Raw genomic sequence first — 19,617 nt, forward strand, 5'->3', positions numbered from 1 at the left:
CCCGGAGAAAACCCACGCATGCACAGGGAGAACATGCAAACTCCATGCAGAAAGATCCCAGGCTGGGATTTGAACCGGTGATCTTCTTGCTGCAAGGCAAAAGTGCTAACCGCTACAGTACTGTGCAGCCCTGGCTCAGAACAGTTTAAACAAAAACAACAGCCACTGCACCAGTCTACATTAAAACACCCTCAATCCATTATCCTGTCCTGCAATAATCATAACAACATTATATGAAATAATAAGATCACACAAAAATGGGATTTTTTTATTTCTTTCCAACAGAATCTCAGAGAAATTAAACCTAATGTGACTATTCTTTCACAAGAGAAAACAGAATGAAAATGAAATTAAATAAAATGAAAAGATTTGTTTAGAAAGGGTCCGTGTATATTTTGAATCCGTGTATGGTTCGCTCATTCATTTTTATGTTTCAAAATAAAATCTAAAAATCCAATAAACAACACTGACTCTCTGTATAAGAAGGGTCAATAATGCTGAGGAGACTCGCATCATTTGGTGTGAGCAGACCACTGCTGAGGACCTTTTACAACACCGTGGTGGCATCGCTGGTCTTTTATGCAGTGGTGTGCTGGAGAGAGAGTTGCTCTGAGAGTGATAAAAACAGACTGAACAGACTGATAAAAGAGCCAGCTCAGTCTGTGGCTGCCCCCTGGACTCTGTAGAGGTGGTGGCATTATAAACGTCACTGTGTACTGCTTACTGCTGCATTTCTTTCCCCTTACAGACACATTCCACTGACTTCTGTGAAACAACTGATACCTCATCCACTTGTATATATTCTTCTATATATAATTTTAAAAAATCATCTGTATATAATATTCTCTCCAATTTGCACTGTGTTTTTTCTTATTTATTCTTGTACTGCCTTTATGCTTTTTCTATTTTGGAGCTGCTGTAATGGTGAACTTTCCCCACTGTGGGATCAGTAAAGTTTATCTTATCTTACCTTATTTCTACTGCTACTACAGTTGCTACTACTACCAATAATAACAATAATAATAATAATAATAATAATAAGCTGTAGTAATAATATTACTATTTTCAGTACTACTGCTACTCCTACCACTAATAATAATAATAATAATACTGGTATTGAGCGTCCAGCTCCAGTAGATGGCGCCATTTCTAAGTTTATCTCTGCAGCTCTTTTCTCTTATTAACACTGTCCTCGTTCTTCGGGTCAAACTGTGAATGTTCGCTTTAATGTTCTCATCCACACCTTTCCTCATTCCTACAGCAGAGTCCCACAGAGCTCCAGGTGATCTCTAACCTCTTCTGACCCTCACGTCTCCTTGGACTCTCCGTGAATTTCAAACCCTCTGGCTCGGAAGTGAAAGGTGAATCTCTTCCGCTCTCATCACTGACAGGGCGGCGCGTGTAGCTGGACCTGAGCGACCCTTCAGTCCTCCACTGATCCTGTCCTCCACTGATCCTGTCCCCCAGGTGTAGCAGGTAGGTACAGCTTTCATTTTCAGGTCCACAGGTTAACGTTCAGACACAAACCGCTCACTAGAATTTGTCATTTAGCGACTTTAATAATAAAAACACAACATAGTGCACGTTTGACAGCTTTACTATCTGACTGTGTTTCCAGCAGAGATCAGCTGATTGAACACTTTAATAAACTACACAGTGAAGCAGCTGCAGCTTCGTGCACTTTTTTTTTTTTAGCTCCTCTAAGTCCTGCAGTGTTGTCTGCAGCACAGCTTTGAACTACTTTCCGTTTTGATCCACAGCTGCGGCACCATCATGGGCTTCCTATTGTCCAAATCTTTGGATGCAAACATGAAGAAGCAGCAGGAGTTCATGCTTCATAACACACGGCTGCAGGTGAGTCCAGCTTCCCCAGACTCATGTTATATACTGATCCTTCACTTAGGATCTCTGCTGTGAGAAATCAACCTGAAAGTGCATGTTTACACTCACATGAGCTATTATAAATGCACCACAGGAAGCTGAAAGTTGAATGAAAACTTCAAAATAGTTGTTTTATTTTGTTGACACATCAGACCCAAAGATTTCTACAGAGGGGATATCTCTTGTTGTGGCTCCATAAATCAGAAACGCCTCCCCACAACCAGAAAAACATCTCTCTTTTTTCATTTTTTTTTTAAAGATAAATGCTCTAAATACTGGAAAATTACATGCATAGAGTGTGACTCCTGATATAGCTCTCATATAGAGTTTGTGGTCACTTAGAAATGTCCTTATTCTTGAAAGAAAAGCATTTTTTTCCAATGAAGATGACATTAAATGAAAGACAAATCCAGTCTAGACATTGTTAATGTGGTAAATGACTATTCTAGCTGGAAACGGCTGATTTTTAATGGAATATCTCTATCGGGGTACAGAGGAACATTTCCAGCAACCATCACTGGAACCATGTAAAAGCTGGATTAACAACTAACCCCTAGTATGACCCCAAAAGTCCCAGTTTCTCTGTTTTCATTTTGTTTGAGGGTTTGGGAGTTTGACATCACGAGTACCTAAAATATCCAAATGACTAAACAGCAAACATCAGACAAATCGATCCCATACATTCTGATCTGTGTTTGTTTTTGTTCATTCTTGAGTCAGAGGGACCAGCTTCAGTTCAGATCTCACACCACCAGCTTTTATTGCACTCATTATTTTTGTTTGTTTTTTTAATTCAAAGAAAGGATTGCTTTCTTTCTGCTTCTTTTGGGAGCCAATTTCTTGTGATTTATTCTTGCCTGCGAGCTGCCGAGCAGCAGGTGGGACGCGTCGTAACTCCTGTGACATTATCTGATTTAGACCCAAAAGCTTTGTTGTGTGTTTGTATCTTCATTTCAACTCCTGCTCCCCCACCTGTAAGCTGATATTATTCAGAGATGGTTTAACCGAGTTTCAGAGCCTCGTTTGGGTCCTGATCGTGACTCACAGGTGAATGTTAGATGCGTATTTATGTGCTACTGTAGTTGATCTGCATTGTTTTATTGACCTTACTGCACGTAGTTTCAGATTTTCCTGCGGGTCAAAATTGACCCGGTTTAAAGTTTGAAAATGTGGGAAAAAAAATTTCACAGTGAAACTTCCGATGTCCACATTTTCAACATTTTTGGGAAATCTTTGAACATTTTCTGGTGGAAAAAAGAAATGTTAAAATATTTCTTAAAAACATTCACAAAAAAAATCTACCGAACTCCAGTGAAATTTTTGGTTGTTTTTTATGTGAATGCTCTCAAAGAAAATATTATAAGTTTTACGGATTTATTTGGAATCACTTTAGATATTTTTAGGATTTTTTTTGAAGATTTTTACTCATTTTTAAAAACTATTTCCAAGAATTTTCTTGCCAAATTTGGGGTATTTTTTTTAAATAAAACTTTTAAAGGAAACTTTTAAGCAGTTATTGGAATTTTCTTTCTGAAGGTTTTGCAAATTTTCAGAATTTTGGGGAATGTTTTGCTGAATTTTTGGATTTTTTTCAGACAAGGAAAAAATATTTTTGGTGCCCATAAATGAGGACAACGGGAAGGTTAAAAAAGTAACTTTGTGAAAAAAAAGTCCATGTAAAATGCATCTTAAAAGACCATTTCCTACTTCAGTGACAGAAGTATTGCACAAATATTGACCAAAATGTCAAAAATGAATCCTGTTTAAGGAGGTTTTTCCTCACGTTGTGATTTCATCGACACCCCAGATTCTTCCTCATTTGACCCACAGAAAACCTACCAAGGAATTAGTCTGATCCTTAGACCCTGTGAGCGTCTACAACACCATCTTCATAAAGCTCATGTTTCTGATTATTACCCTCCATGTTTTGTTCAAAGCAAACTGAGATGTTTAACGTTCAAATTAGAATTTCCTGGGTCGCTTTCTGTAACAGGAAATAATTTAGCAGCTTTTTCTTGTCTTCATTCAAACTGCATTTTAAACATCACATAATTTAATGAGACTGATCATTGCAATTTTATAATATCCATACAAAGCTTGGCCGTCCCCTCCTCCTGCATTACGTTGTCAGAAGTGACCATCAGTCTCAGATAATTGATCCTCTCGCCTCCTGGACTCTAAAGTCAAAGTCATGTGTCTTTGTGTTCAACGCCTCTATCTTATTACATGAAAACTCAGTGGACGTGTTTCTGATTGTGTGACGCAGGTCTTTAGGGGAAAACTGCAGCTCTGAAATGATGTGTCATTTTTGTTCACATTCTATATGTGAAAGGCTCCCGGCTGCTAATGACAGGGTTCAGCTTTTTATTCAGAACTAGAGTTAGAGTGTAAAGTAGGCTGTGTTTTTATCAGTTTTATTCACTTTATTATTTTGACCGCTGCATTCGCTTCCTACAAATGTGCACCAATATTGTTTCACAGCATAAATAGTTTATTCCTCTTATATAGTGAAATAAAACACAAGATGTTTAATATTGCAAAACAGTAAAATATACATGATTGAGAAAAGGTAAAATCAAAACAGAAGCATGACTAAAATCACGATCTTTTGTCATGTCTTGTGTTGGCAACACTTTTTAACTATAATAGATTCTTTTTACATTTCTGTCCATTTTACATATTTTTCCTGTATTGTTAAATTACAGATATAATTGATAAAGTCACAGAAAGTAAATAAGCATTCATTTACATGTTAACTATGGGTCAATATATAATTATGGGACTTTTTGTTACATAGTTGCAACATTCCTGCAAACTCCACGCAGAAAGATCTCAGGAAGGCCGGAACACAAAGCAAGGATCTTCTAGCTGCAAGGCACAAGTGTTAACCACCAATCCACTGTGCAGCACATAAAATATACCATAAAACAATAAAATAAACAGCACTAAAATAAACATCTAAATGAAATAAAAACAACCACCAAGCCACTGGGCAGTCTGAATAACCAAAAAAACTGTGAACAACGTAAATGCAAAATCTGTATTTTTTAAACTAATAGTTTTTTCTTTTTGTGATTGACTGTAAAATGATGCAATTTCATCTCCATTCAAATAGATAATGTCAAAAGTAGAGTCTGAGTTTTTACACAAAGTATTTTATTTTGTTACCATGTGTGTTAATGGTAAAAGTGTAAAGTTTACTGCATTTAAATCTGCAAAAATACGACTATTTGACACATTTTCCCTGTCAAACAACAGATAGTATGTAGTAGAAAAAAATTATTCTTTTACATGTTGACTAAAAGAAAATAATGTCTACATTAGCATCTATCTTTAGTAAAAAAATCTTTCTTTACCACGTGTGACTGTAAAATTAGACAGTTTTACTGTATTTCAATCTGCAAAAATGCCATTTTTCACAATAATGTGATTTTGAATGCTACATTATTCTACCATTTATTAACTACTTTTCTAGCCCCCTTGCTGCCATTTCTACCTTTTTTTTTTTTTTTTACAGTATGGGCTTTCGATAGCCCTCTATTAAAAAATCCCGAAAATTCAGCAAAAAAAAATTCCCCAAATTTCTGAAAATTTGCACAACCTTCAGGAAAAAATTCCTATAATTCCTTAAAAATTGTATTAAAAAAATCCCTCGAATTTGGCAAGAAAATTATTGTAAATATTTCCAAAAAATGAGTAAAAATCTTCCCCCCCAAAATAAAAGTGTTCCCATATATATCAGTAAAAGTTCTAATATTTTCTTTAAGAACATTCTGAAGAAAATACTGTGAATATTCTTAAAGAATTTTTTAAAAACATTTCTTTTGTTCCACCAAAAAATATTCAAAAGATTCCCAAAAATGTTGAAAATGTGGGCATAAATTATTTTTTTTCCCCCAAATTTTTAAACTTTAAAACGGATCACTTTGATCCGCAGGATGCCACAAAGGTTAAGACAATTTACATGTAAATTTGAAATGAACAGATAATAATTCCAAATAAAAGTCTATCAGTGACAAGAGCTTTATGTATTTGATCATATAAGAAGTTGTTTTAAACATTCAAAACTTCATCTAAACTGCACAAATCTATAAACTAAATCTAAACTATTTTGCAAATAATGACCAGGAAGACGTGCTGCTCCAATGGTTTGTTAGTTTTAGTGTATTTTCTCCGATCTCTTTCTCCTTTTATTCCTGACATCGCCTCGTTTCCCTCCGTGCACGCCTTGGACCGTGATGATTCGCATGTGTCTGTTTTCCAAGTATTCTCTGCTTCTGCCACTTTAGAAATGTCAGTGAATTTCCCGCTTGGTTTTGCTCTTACTTTGCCACCTTCGTGACTCATTTCTTCCTTTCGCGTTCTCCTCGCTGCTGATATTTTTTCCAGTCGCTGTCTCAGAGTCTCGGCGTAATCCTCTGCTGCTTGTTCCATCTTGTCTCGAAATCTCTCGGCCTTCCCATTGTGGCGTTTCCACCCAGAGACAGGAAGATTGTTTACTTTAGAAGGTAAAAGGGCACGCTGCTGCTTTGTCATCTTGGCCTTTGGCTCACTTTATCCTTTATGGATTTATGGTCATCACATGGATGCATTAAGTCATAAAAGTCCTTGGAGCATATTAATGCAACGTTGAACCTCTTCTGGTGCCGATAAAATCCCAGAATCTGACCATGGAGCTTCTAATTTTGTTAAATGGTCTCATATGTTAGGATTTCTGATTAAAAAGGCTCAGATTGGAATCAGAGCCAGTAGTTCTGTGTCAGCTTTTGGCCTCTTCTGTTAAATAAATCCAACTAATTTTATAGAAAACATGTCTATGTATGTATCATCTGCTGAGCCATTTTCTCTAAACTTATATTGGAAATGTTCAAATCATACCCAATTTCCAGTCAGAATTGTCTGTGATTTTGACCACATGTGAAGTGATCCAACGACGTGGAACATGAGATGTGTGTCCACATCTGTACGCTGGAAGTGGGTTTAGCTGCTCGTTGTTTTGATGAGTTTGTTCCTGTTGGTGGCTCTGAGTGTCGGTTGAAGGAGGAGATGCAGTAACACACGAAGACCGGCTGCTTTCATGCTTTGGTGCTGGGGAAGCGGGAGGTGGGTCCAGCAGGGAGGCCGGCTGGTTTCCGGACGTTGGAGAGCTTCTACTGGCAGAGCGGATGATTGCTTCTTTTTTTTTATGATTGGAGTGCTTCATCGAAACATCCATTTAGTTACCGTTACTCGACTTAGATTTTTAAGTTTGACTTTGAAGAATGTTATGTGGGAATGAGTGAGAAGAAATCAATGCAAGTCTAAACATTTTTATTTAAACTTTTGAGCTTTTATGCACAGAAAGGAACTAATTCATCTCAGTACATTTCATTTTGAAAAGCCAGCCATTTCACACATCCTGATCAGTACCTTTTAACATCTTTGAGCTTTTACTTTGAAAGTGCGTCAATCAGCCAATCAGCTGTGAGTCACTGGCTGTTTGCCGTGAGCAGAGCAGACAGACTAAGGATCAACCCCCTCGAAGAAACGGTCACAACTCAAAAACTATAAGTCGTATCGAAATAATTCTTTCAACGTGTGAAGCACAACCTTGTATTGAACATTGTGGTGTATTTTCATGCACATACTGTATGTTCTGTAGATTCGGTGGCAGGTTAGAGAGATCCTCGATGTGTAAAATATGGGAGTGAATGAGAGTTTTGGTCGACACACTCTATACCGTGAGATGATTTCTGAAAAAATCGTAACTCCTATGGTAATGAGACTCCCACTGGGTGAAAGAGGACAAAAGATCCTACACTTTAATGTATACATTAAAGAGAAAAATGGTTCAGGATTGGTCTGAGGAGCACAACAACCAGTTTGAACTGTTGACTTGGCCTCCAGATTCCCCAGATCTCAACCCAATCCAGCGTCTGTTTAACGCTTTAATGCTGGCGGCCACACCTCGCAGCTTCCAGGACTTAAAGGACCTTCAGGGGTCTAGTTGAGTCCATGTTTAGGCAGGTCAGGGTTGTTTTGGCCGGAAAAGGGGGACCAACACAATATTAGGCAGGTGGTGTCATAGTGTTCTACCTGATTGCTGCATTTTGTTAAAACTGTTGAACTGAAAAAGTTCAATTTCATCAATTAATCTCATGCACCTCGCTCAACAGTTGAACAATGACGGGTCATGTTTATTTGCTAGAATTAGTCAATTTATTCCATATTTTTAGAATATCTGCTCCACTGAGGTGACGTCTTTTTAACCACATCACCAAACTTTTCGTGACACATTTCCTGCTCCTTCAGACCTGGATGTTTCTGTGACTAATGGGGTAATTTCCCTTTGCTTTCCTTGGACGGAGGTCTAATCGAATAACAATTGCAATCTGGACTCATTAACAACTCCTTCTGCATTTAGTTCCTTTTCCAGGGTTGTCTTATTCTAATGAGGCATCTTAGGGCAGCACTGTTGATTACAGTATTTCCTGTGATTCCCAGAACCTTGAATCATTGCTAAGAGTCTATCGAACTCTCACTATGTGGCTTTAAAGAGTTTGTAGCTTCCTCTTTCCTCGAGGGTGTAGTCAGTGGTGTGGATTCCAAAGGTTAGTTTCACGTATCGAGTATCAAAACTTCCACAAAAACTTACATAGAAGTTTACATTAAGTTCTCAGCATAGGATGGTGAGATCAGGATCTGTTTCACAAGGGTGACCTGGCCAAGAGGTTGGCAGCACACGTCATAAAACAATCACAAGGCGGTGACAGTACAAGCTAGAACGTACAGTTTTGAAGGTGCACAAGTGTTTGTTATAAAATTATATTAATGTTGTGATTAATTGCTCTTTATGATTTCAAACTACTGTATAACTGTGTGACTGTGAACTCATACAACCCAATGTACCCAGTAAATTTCTGTGATCTAACTTTGACCATGAAAATATAACAAGTTGTCCCTGCAAGCAGCCGGTTGAAACTGGCTGCTCAGAAACTGATAATACCAATGTAACTTCTTTGTGTGTCTGCTTAAAAACTAAACTGTTTCCAGCTTTTGCCAGTAACTCGTTCAGAGTCTGCTCTGTTCAAGTGATTCCTTGTAAAACTTTGCTTTGACTTAAGAGACGACTGAATATTTATTTGGAGAGGTCAGGACTCCGCTGAAGAATTTTCCTGACAGTGTTCTACAATAAAAAAGTGCAGGAGCTGTAACACAAACAACAATTTAAAATGTAAAAACACAAGCACTGTTCAATGGTCTCACACTGTCCATCCTTCAGGATAGAACAGAAAACTCCAATTGGAATAAATTGTCCAAGGACTGCAGACATTTGGATGAAGCACTCGAATAAGCACATCTCCATAATTGACTATGGGCAAAAAGGTCGCTCTTACTAATTTCTTTCTGATCATGACAGAGAAGCAGGTTTTATTTCTGAAAAAGACCCCAAGCTTCACCCTAAGTTTAGTGACCAAGTTGTTAATACGCGCTTTAAATGAAAGCTCCTGATCAAGAATAAAACCCAAGTACTTGTAGTTTAAAACCAGCTCTATAAATTTTTCCTTTTGATGTTACAATATTTGGAATGTTCTGTGGTAGCACCCTCGTATGAGAGGAAGCTTTGCTGCTATTTGACTTGTGTTTGACTAAAATGAGTCTCTTTTGTTCACAGTTGTTGGTCACGCACTCTTCAATCAGTCTATGTAATTATAAATCATATTAGACTAAAGGGTTGATTGCAAAGTGGCTTTTAGTGTACTTCTAACCCTCCTGAGCTCCTTGCTTGAATTTACCCCTTTCCTGCTCCTCCACCACTGACCTTTATTAATAGCCAGGCACATTTAAGTCAGCTAATTACCCCACTAGATGTTCTTCATGTCGTCACAAAAAGGAAGAAAGAAGCACGCCATGTGTTTAACTCCAAGGATATTTGATTTGTACAATTTCTGCTGCTGGGTATCTCCTCTGGTATGTTGACGTACACGATGCAAAAAGATTATCCATTCATCTATGCATTCATTGACTTCTGCTTATCCGGAGACCAAGCAGGTTGTTCCAGATGTCCCTCCCACATGCAACACTTTCCAGCTCTTTCTGGGGGATCCCGAGGCATTCCCAGGTCAGACGAGATATATAAATCCTCCAGTGAGTCCTGGGTCTACACCGGGGTCTCCTCCCCGGCGGACGTGTTCAGAAAACCTCCAAAGGAAGTCTCCCTAGAGGCATCTGAATCAGATGTCCAAACCACCTCAACTGGCTCCTTTAGACCCAAAGGAGCTGCAGCTCTCCTCCGAGCTCCCTCCAGATGTCTGAGCTTCTCACCCTATCTCTAAGACTGAGTCCAGCCACCCTACGGAGGAAGCTCATTTCAGCTGCTTGTATCCGCTATCTTGTTTTTCCGGTCACTACCCAGAGCTCATGACCATAGATGAGGGTTGGAATGTAGATGGACTTGTAAATCGAGAACTTTGCTTTGCGGCTCAGCTCCCTCTTCACCGCGTCAGTTCAATTCAATTCCCGCATTACTGCTGATGCCGCACCAAGCCGCCTATCCAACTCTCACTGTATTTTCCCATCACTTGTGGACAAGAACTCAAGATACTTGAACTCCTTCACTTGGGGAAGCAACTCCCCCTCAACCCGGAGGGAGCAATTCACCGGTTTCTGACAGAGAACCGGACTTGGAGGTGCTGATCTGCATCCCCACACTCAGCTGAGGGTCATGATCTGAGGAAGCCAACACCACATCATCTGCAAAAAGCAAAGATGGATCCTGAGGTCCTCAAACCAGACACCCTCCTCACCCCGGCTACACCACAAATAGGATCTGAGACAAGGGGCAGCCCTAGAGGAGTCCAACACCCACTGGAAACATGTCAGTTGTAGATTAGAATTGCTTCTTAATACTGTGTCAGATGTTTAGTTCACCTGACTGAACTCATCAGTGGCCCTTGCTACTCTTTTGTCTTGAGAATACAGCGCCCTCCATAATTATTGGCACCCCTGGTTAAGATGTGTTAAAAGCCTTAACATAAACTCAATTTTTATTGCAGAAGCATGCTCTCATACTGAAAATTGTAGAAAATGTATTATAGGAGAAGATTGGGTGCTGTTTTGTTGGCAAAAGGAGGTTGTACAAAGTATTAAAATCAGCCATGCTAATAATTGCAGCACACATGATTTGATGTAAAAGAATTATTTCTTAATGTGTGATTTTTGCCCCACTGAATAAATGCACTTTTTTAAAGGTTGGATTTTCCTCCTTTTTTCATTGTGGTCCTATATTATTTAGAAAAAAAAACTGAATTTATTAGAAACTAAAGAACACATCTTAACCAGGGGTGCCAATAATTATGGAGGGCGCTGTATATATGTGAAAACAGTACAGAATGCTGGAGAGCCTAACTTCAGCATAATTCTCTACATTTTAATTCAGAACATGGTGCCTCTTATTGTTTCCTTTATACATAAACAAATTTCCATGATAAACTGAGAAAAGACTGCATAAATATTCAATATGATGCAGAAAATTAAGTGTTTCTCAAAGCACCAAACCCCTAAAATACAAAAGGAGTGATAAATTAGTTCAGCTGATATATCCACTTATTTGATCTTACAGCAGATATTGACTAAAAAGGAATAAAAAAGGTATGTACAATAGATAACTTATCTTTATTAGAGCCTATTCTGATTGCGGGTCTTAAATATCTGGACTGAAGGGATAAGAAGTCAGTTTAATTTATGTTTGTTTTATCAGTGACCAATAGATTATAGGCCAATACATTGTGATTAGAATATTTGAACTTGTCTGACTTGTCCTTAAAAATCCAGTATTCGTCAGCCTTTATATTTGTTACACCTTCCAGAAAAATCCCATTACAGAGTGGAACCCGGGGAAACGGAGAGACAAAGAAAGTGCCAAAGGGAAGAAAGACAGCCAGTCCTGCTTCAGAAACGCTGCTGATGAACATTCAGCCAGATGAGTCTTTCGTTGGCCATTTCCTGTTTGACGCACTCGCATCTACACGTGCACAAATGCAGGCATCCTGCAATTGCTGCTGAGCATGATTGAGTGACAATCTCATTCAAAAGCGTTTCTTCTCAAAAACGTGGATGTGTCAAAGATGAGCTTTTATTTCCGCTGAACAGAAAAGTGAAAGCTGAGGGACAATGCAAAGGTAAAAAAAAAAAAAAAAAAAAAAAGGACCATTTGGTTGAGTCAGTGACATAAGTGGATGACATAAATTACATATTAGAGAAAATTCATTTGACTTCCTGCCCATGTTCACCAAGCAATTGTGTATATCTCAGTTAATTGGTGAATTTTGTACCCTAAAGCCAAAACGGATGCAATTAAACACGTAGGTGCGGTGGAACAGATGCTAATAGAGGCTTACCTTTTTTAAGGTCTGCTAATTAAAACATTATTCAAAAAATAAATGACTGGGTTGGACCAATAAGTGCATGCACATTGAGTGACAGAAAAATGAAGCCAGAAACTGCAGTTCCTCAGATGGCCACTAGAGGCTGCTCGAAAAGCAAGTCGGTCCCCATAAACCTCCACGTTAAAATGTCAAACTTTACACCAGAAATAAACATGCTTACAGCGTGGTACAAAGAAGGCTTAAGTCTCTCTAGCCATCCATCCATCGTCTTCCGCATATCTGTGGCTGGTTTACGGAGGCAGCAGGCGAAGCGGGTCATTTCAGATGTCCATCCCTCCAGCAACGCTTTCCAGCTCTTCCTGGTGGATCCCGAGGCGTTTCCAGGCCACATGAGATACATAATCCCTCCAGTGAGTTCTGGGTCTACCCCGGGGTCTCCTACCAGGTGTACATATTCGGAAAACCTCCAAAGGAAGTCTTACAATCAGATGTCCAAACCACCTCAAGTTGCTCCTTTTGACATGAAGGAGCAGCACCTCTCTTCCAAGCTCCCTCCAGATGTCTGAGCTTCTCACCCTATCTCTAAGGCTGAGTCCAGACACCCTGCGGAGGAAGCTCATTTCAGCTGCTTGTATCTGCGATCTTGTTCTTTTGGTCACTATTCAAAGCTCATGACTATAGGTGAGGGATGGACTGGTAAATTGAGAGCTTCACCTTGCAGCTCAGCTCCCTCTTTACCATGACGGTTCAGTACAATGCCCACATTACTGCTGACGCTGGACCAATCCACCTGTCAATCTCATGCTTCTTTTTCCCATTGTTCATGAACAAGATCACAAAGATACTTGAACTCCCTCTCTTGTGGAAGCAACTCCCTCCATCCCAGAGAGAGCAATCCACTGGTTTCTGGCAGAGAACCATGACCTCAGACTTGCAGATGTTACAAACTGAACTGGATATTCGGCGCATTCCTCCATTTGCCCCCACCGTGGGACATTACGAAGCGAACCGAATATTCGGATATTCATCATTAATGGGGGCCGAATATCCGGAGCCCAGAAACTGCTATTCTGGCCAGCCCTAGCATAAAGAGAACAGTTTAATTTGAATTTAGCCAACATTGACTGGATTTTAATACATCAGTATATTTACCAAGGTACACAAGTAATAATTTTAATATTAACATAGATTGAAATGAATAATAATAAAGGAATTAGCTCGCAGGGACAGACATTAAATAAAGAAAACAAGTAATGGAGGTGACCTGGCTGAAGCAGACTGTCATTCCTGGGGATACCTGCATGGCAGCCATTTCTTGTAGCTGTTGATAGTATCTGTCATCAGTACATACTGATTTCATTTTATTGCCCAGGAAAACTTAATATGCCACAATATTGCAAATGACCTAACACTGTAACTAATTGTACAGGAAATTATACATAGCTAAACACCCCACATTAATGATCTTACATTACTATTGTGCAGATTACTTACTGCTGAAGAATTAGATAGAAATAACATCTGATTTTGGCTGCTGTTAAACTTTAAGCATCTCAGTATGGTTCAGTGTCAAATCATATATGTTTAACAAACTGGACTCCCTGATCTATGACATGGTACCCAAATTGAACCAACCAAACAGTCACTTTAGGGTGAGGCTATATGATGCCGGGGCTTATGTGTGAATGAGTCAGAGTGTATTTAACCATGTTTCATGTGGGAGTCTGCAACATATTGACCAACTCCCAGCGTGAAATCCGTTTAACTTGTCATGCAGGATGAATAAGGCCAAGTCGGATCAGTCATCCCTCCCTCAGGGCGTCACAGCGACAGGAGGAATGGTTGCTGTGATGGCAACCAGTCATCAGCTTTTCATTGGCCATAAAGTGGTCATCAATTAGTAATAACGGTCCCGAGCAAATCTAATTCATATTTCTGCCATGAAAAAGGTGATCAGGAATAATTTCACATGTTCTGCATTGAACAGCCATCTCTTTGTCACAGTAAATCATGTTACAAGGTTTTGACAGATACTCTGATTCACATTGGAGGGGCATATTGTATTGTTTTGCTTGTTAATTTGTATTTCTGACAATATATTTTCGAATAATTGCATCTATTTTGTTATAAGGTTGTACACTGAAGCGTCAGGCAGTGTCTGTATTTGGCTTTAGATACGCCTGATGACGCCTCCTGTGCCGTGTGTGCCTGTGTGCCGTCTGTGTGTTTGTGCGTAGATGCACCGTGCCTTAAGCATACAGGAAGACAAAATAAAAGTGAAGACAGCAGTCATGATCGCCTGGTCCAGGGAATTCCTCAAATACTACGGGGCATTCTATACAGTAGCCACGGTGGGACTGACTGTAGGGTGAGATCCCGTCTGTGCTACCTGATTGATCCTGCCAGTAGCATATGCTTGTCTCAAAGATTAAGCCATGCAAGTCTAAGTTCACACGGTTGGTACAGTGAAACTGCAAATAGCTCATTAAATCAGTTATGGTTCAGGGTGAGACTTGTGACACAAATCTGACCGTGAGACTTGTTGCACCCGGCCAAACGCGGTTAACCGACTATTGACCGTGAAGGGCTGCAACTAACAGTTACAGAAAAAATGGAAAACGTGCATCCCTAGTCATGTGTGCGTGTGTGTGTTTGTGTTTGTGCGTAGATGGAGCGTCAGATCCTGATGCAGAACCAGATGAGAGAGAGGCAGATGGCCATGCAGATGGCCTGGTCCAGGGAGTTCCTGAAGTACTACGGTGCTTTTTTTACAGTGGCCACGGTGGGACTGACTGCAGGGTGAGATTTGTGACACACGAAACAACACACAGCAATAATGCACGGAGAGAGAACGACCTGTGTCGGCCTATATGTGACGTCTGTAACGTGTGAACCTCACTGAACTTCACAACTTCAGAATTGAATTAATCACACACGGCTGTCCGGTGGCCTTTACTGCTTCTGTCCTTGACATTTGGTAAGTGTTAAACATACTAGTCGAAGTTTAGGTTATAGTGTTGCTAAAAAAACAAAAAATACAAACCGCATATAGGCAGCGCCATCAGCACATTGAATTGGCTGTAAATCAGTCATCTCAGGGACATTTTGCACATTTAAAAAAAATTCCAACATGGCTGCTATTTATTTTGTCATTAAATGGAGGTAGGAGTTCTCTTTTTGCTTCTGTCTCTCTCACCACATGCTGACCATGGAAAATATGTAATTTTTCTTCTTAATCTTTTTCCTCAGTGCCATTAGAAGAAAGAAACCATTCCTGACAGCTCCCCTCATTCCTCTGGGCTTTGTGTTAACCTACCAGATGGACAGCGCCTACGGAACGCTCATTCATCGTATGAGAGGTAAAAACTGCACGACCGTCATCATCATCATCAAGCCATGTATTTTAGCCACACCTATTTCTGTATCAATGTGTATAAACAATAGTCCGTTTATAACACAATGTAATACAATGCAGTGTAGTTTATTAGAACAGAATAGAATGGCTTTATTGTCATCATACATGGGTGCATGACGACAATTTAACGTTTCTAATAAAATATTCAGTTCGTTCGTTCCTCCGTCCGTCATCTCATCCCAATGCCCCATTGTCGGACGTCACGAAACAGAACGAATTCAGATATTTGTCATTAATGGGGCCGAATTTTCGGAGACGGAAAAACTGCTGTTCGGGCCAGCCTCAGTACTGGCGAGTACCCAACACTGTGCAAGGCTGATGTGAAGGTGGAGACATGTGGCGGTGGTGTGTTTGCGATGATTCAAAATAATTTTTAAAAAAATTGAAGGAGTGGCGGCTGGGATTCAGCTGTTGCTGCTGAATGAACGTAGCGGAAACCCTGGAAGATGTTTAGTAAGTTTGTCTGGATGATGCTAATTAAAACCTGGAACATAGATTCATTTCTGTTCAGGGGAAAGTATCCAGACATATCAGTAAACCTGAGTCATGCATTAATAAATAATAATAAATCTGTTCTTTTTAATATTCAAAACTACTGATGATATGATTCTGAGTAAGTTGTACTGAATGTTGAATCATTCATTAGTGCAGTGGTGGAAAAAAGTTTTCGGACACCCTTAAAGTTTTACACAAATATCATGAAATATTTGTGGATATTTTTTTTGTGGTTATGTTTCTAAAGGTGTGGCTGCATTAGACAGACACACACAGATACAAATGATAGATTTTTTTTGTTTACAAGAAAAACTAACAAAACTAATTTCTTGAGTATCAATATGTCAGTTCTCAACACTGTCGGTATCACAGTCAACAAATAACAGAGAATGTGTTCAAAACTGAACAAAAAGTAAATAAACCTTCACATTATCAGATTAATATTTAGTAGTCCTGCCATTAGCAGCAGTAGAGCTCTAATCCTGTCTGACATGTTCCCCACCAGCCTTTCACACTGTTGAGGGTGAATCTGGTCTCATTCTCTTTGAATTACTGCTTTTGATTCTTCCACGTTCTTTGGTTTACGTTTTGAAACAGGCTTTTTGATAATCCACCATCAATGGGGCTCATGGCAGGGGATTGAGCTGGCCACTTTTTGTATTTTACGCACCAGTCATTCATGCTTTACAAGGAGGAATTAAAGCTAACAAAGACATTAAGAGACACTTCAAGCTGCTATTTTTACAGCTACACCACTGCATGTTAGAGTGTTTTTTAAATACAGCTCATAAATGTTTAGTATAGGCAACATAAAGCTTGATTGCAAGCTATTACACATGCACACACACACACACACACACACACACACACACACACACACACACACACACACACACACACACACACACACACACACACACACACACACACACACACACACGTACACAAAACAGACAAAATAGAACAAACATACAAATATATTAAACCACCTCCAAACCACATCATGTTCTCTGCTGAAACCAATAATTCACATTGAATAGCTGACTAATTTAAAAGGAAAATACAACTTCTACTCTATTCATGGGGCTAAAATGAGTTCTTGAATAGTTTCCTACGTTACAAGACATTGAATTTGTTTTTTTTTTTTATTCTACTTCAGGGGAGGCTGAGAATATCTTGACATCTGAATGCGACCGTCTGGAAATGCCTCATGGGATTCCAACCTTCGAGAGCATAGAGAAGGCCCGCCGTGCTAAAAGCAGCCTCGCCTCCTTTTTGGAGAAATGATCCAAAAGCTGAGAAACCATCCAGTCGGTACATTCACCTGTGCTGCTTTTCTTTCAGTGTGGAGGAAGAACATTAAATGCCATCTGCCTTGTTTTGTTTAAAGTTGTCAGAGTTCATGGTTTGCACTAATTCTATATTGTGGACCTGAAGGAGCAATACTGATAAATATAATGGTGTTATTGTTTGTTTTTTTAAATTATTACTACATGTGCATTAGTAACCAAATAGTTTGTCAGCGTTAAGTATTTTTAAAGCACAGTACTTAAGGTAGTTTGTACGACATTTCCAGTGCAGTTGTAAAATAAATCTGGTCCATGAACACAGCAGTGATCAAACTCTATTAGCAAGCAGCTTGTTTATGGTGCTCTTCATTAAAGGTGAACGAAGGGATTTTAGACCACTAGGGGGAAGAAGAGAGCAGTGTGTCACCAAACAAAGCTACTTAACCGTCGTGTTGTCCTGCAGGTCAAAACTGACCCGGTTTCAAGTTTGAAAATGTGGGAAAAGGATATATTTTCACAGTGAAACTTCTGATGTCCACATTTTCAGCATTTTTGGGAAATTTTTGAAGTTTTTTTGGTGGAAAAAAGAAATGTTAAAAATGTTTCTTTAAGAACATTGACAAAAAAATCCAACGAAAATCCAGCGAAATTCGCTGGATTTTGGTAGATTTTTTGTGAATGTTCTTAAAGAAAATATTTGAAGCTTTACTGATATATATGTAATCGCTTTAGATATTTCTAGGATTTTTTGGAAGACTTTTAATTTTTTGAAAATATTTCAAAGAATTTTCTTGCCAAATTTGGGGGATTCTTTTAAAAATAAAACTTCTAAGGAATTATTGGAATTTTATTCCTGAAGGTTTTGCAAATTTTCAAAAAAATTGGGGAATTGTTTTGCTGAATTTTGCGATTTTTTTCAGGCAAGGAGACAATATTTTTTGGTGCCCGTAAATGAGGACTACAGGAGGGTTAAGGTAGTTTGTAAGACATTTCCAGTTCAGTGGTAAAATAAATCTGGTCCATGAACACAGCAGTGATCAAACATTGTTAATAGCAGGTAGGTTGTTCATGGTGCTCTTAATTAAAGGTGCATTAAGGGATTTTAGACCACTAGGGGGCAGAAGAGGGCTGTGTGTCAGCAAACAAAGCTACTTAGCCCTCATGTCGACCTGCGATCAAAATTGCCCTGGTGTAAAGTCTGAAAATGTGGAAAGAAAATGTATTTTCACAGTGAAACTGCTGATGCCCACATTTTCAGCATGTTTGGGAAATCTTTGAACATTTTTTTGGTGGAAAAAAAGAAATGTTAAAAATATTTATTTAAGAACATTCACAAAAAAAATCAACCAAAATCCAGCGAAAGTCGAAAACAGAAGTTTTCCTGATATATATATATATATATATATATATATATATATATATATATATAGTCACTTTAGATATTTTTAGGATTTTGTTTTGTAAGATTTTTACTCATTTTTTTAAGTATTTACAAGAATTTTCTTGCCAAATTTGGGAATTTTAAAAAATAAACTTCAAAGGGAGGCTTTTAGGGAATTATTCGAATTTGCTTCCTGAAAGTTTTGCAAATTTTCTGAAATTTGGGGGAATTTTTTGGCTGAATTTTTGGATTTTATTTCAGACAAGGAAACAGTATTTTTTGGTGCCCGTAAATGAGGACAACAGGAGGGTTAAGCATCTCACTGGAGTAATATTCGTTTGTCTTTTACCTCATTTTGATCACCAGCTATGTTACTTTGACCTGCTAAGGTGCTTAATTTTGGATTTATATTGGAATGGAGCAGCAAAATACATCACTTTAATAGAGCATAAATTGTCAAGATTTTGCAGTAAGTTATCCTAACAGCTGATGATTGTTATCATTTCAAATTGTAAATGTAATGAACTCCCACCAACACTACTGCAACTGTAACCATTATTTTTGTTTTGGAACTATTCAATAGATGTAAAATAGTCCAAGGCTCTGATATTTATGAGTTCTGTATTTTAACTTGTATTGGACAGTTCAAAACTATATTTTTAATTCAATTAAAAAAATATAGCAAAGAATTTCAAAGTGATTCGTTTTGGGTTTTTTTGGAACAAGGTTTAATCTTATTCATAGTGTTAATTGAAGCCCAAACCATCTGCTGTCACACATGCCTTTATA

General features: G+C 38.6%; 1 protein-coding gene across 1 annotated transcript; it reads left to right on the forward strand.

Annotated features, from left to right (window-relative positions):
* The first annotated feature begins 1,202 nt into the window (after positions 1 to 1,202).
* On the forward strand, positions 1,203 to 19,517 carry plgrkt (plasminogen receptor, C-terminal lysine transmembrane protein). Its single transcript, XM_022205403.2, has 5 exons — positions 1,203 to 1,476; positions 1,761 to 1,854; positions 14,917 to 15,047; positions 15,498 to 15,607; positions 17,318 to 19,517. The coding sequence occupies exons 2-5, from the start codon at positions 1,774 to 1,776 to the stop codon at positions 17,443 to 17,445; spliced, it is 450 nt and encodes a 149-aa protein (XP_022061095.1). The 5' UTR covers positions 1,203 to 1,476; positions 1,761 to 1,773; the 3' UTR covers positions 17,446 to 19,517.
* Positions 19,518 to 19,617: the final 100 nt, after the last annotated feature.

The sequence above is a fragment of the Acanthochromis polyacanthus genome, chromosome 18 (genome assembly GCF_021347895.1).
Source record: "Acanthochromis polyacanthus isolate Apoly-LR-REF ecotype Palm Island chromosome 18, KAUST_Apoly_ChrSc, whole genome shotgun sequence".
Lineage (NCBI taxonomy): Eukaryota > Metazoa > Chordata > Actinopteri > Pomacentridae > Acanthochromis > Acanthochromis polyacanthus.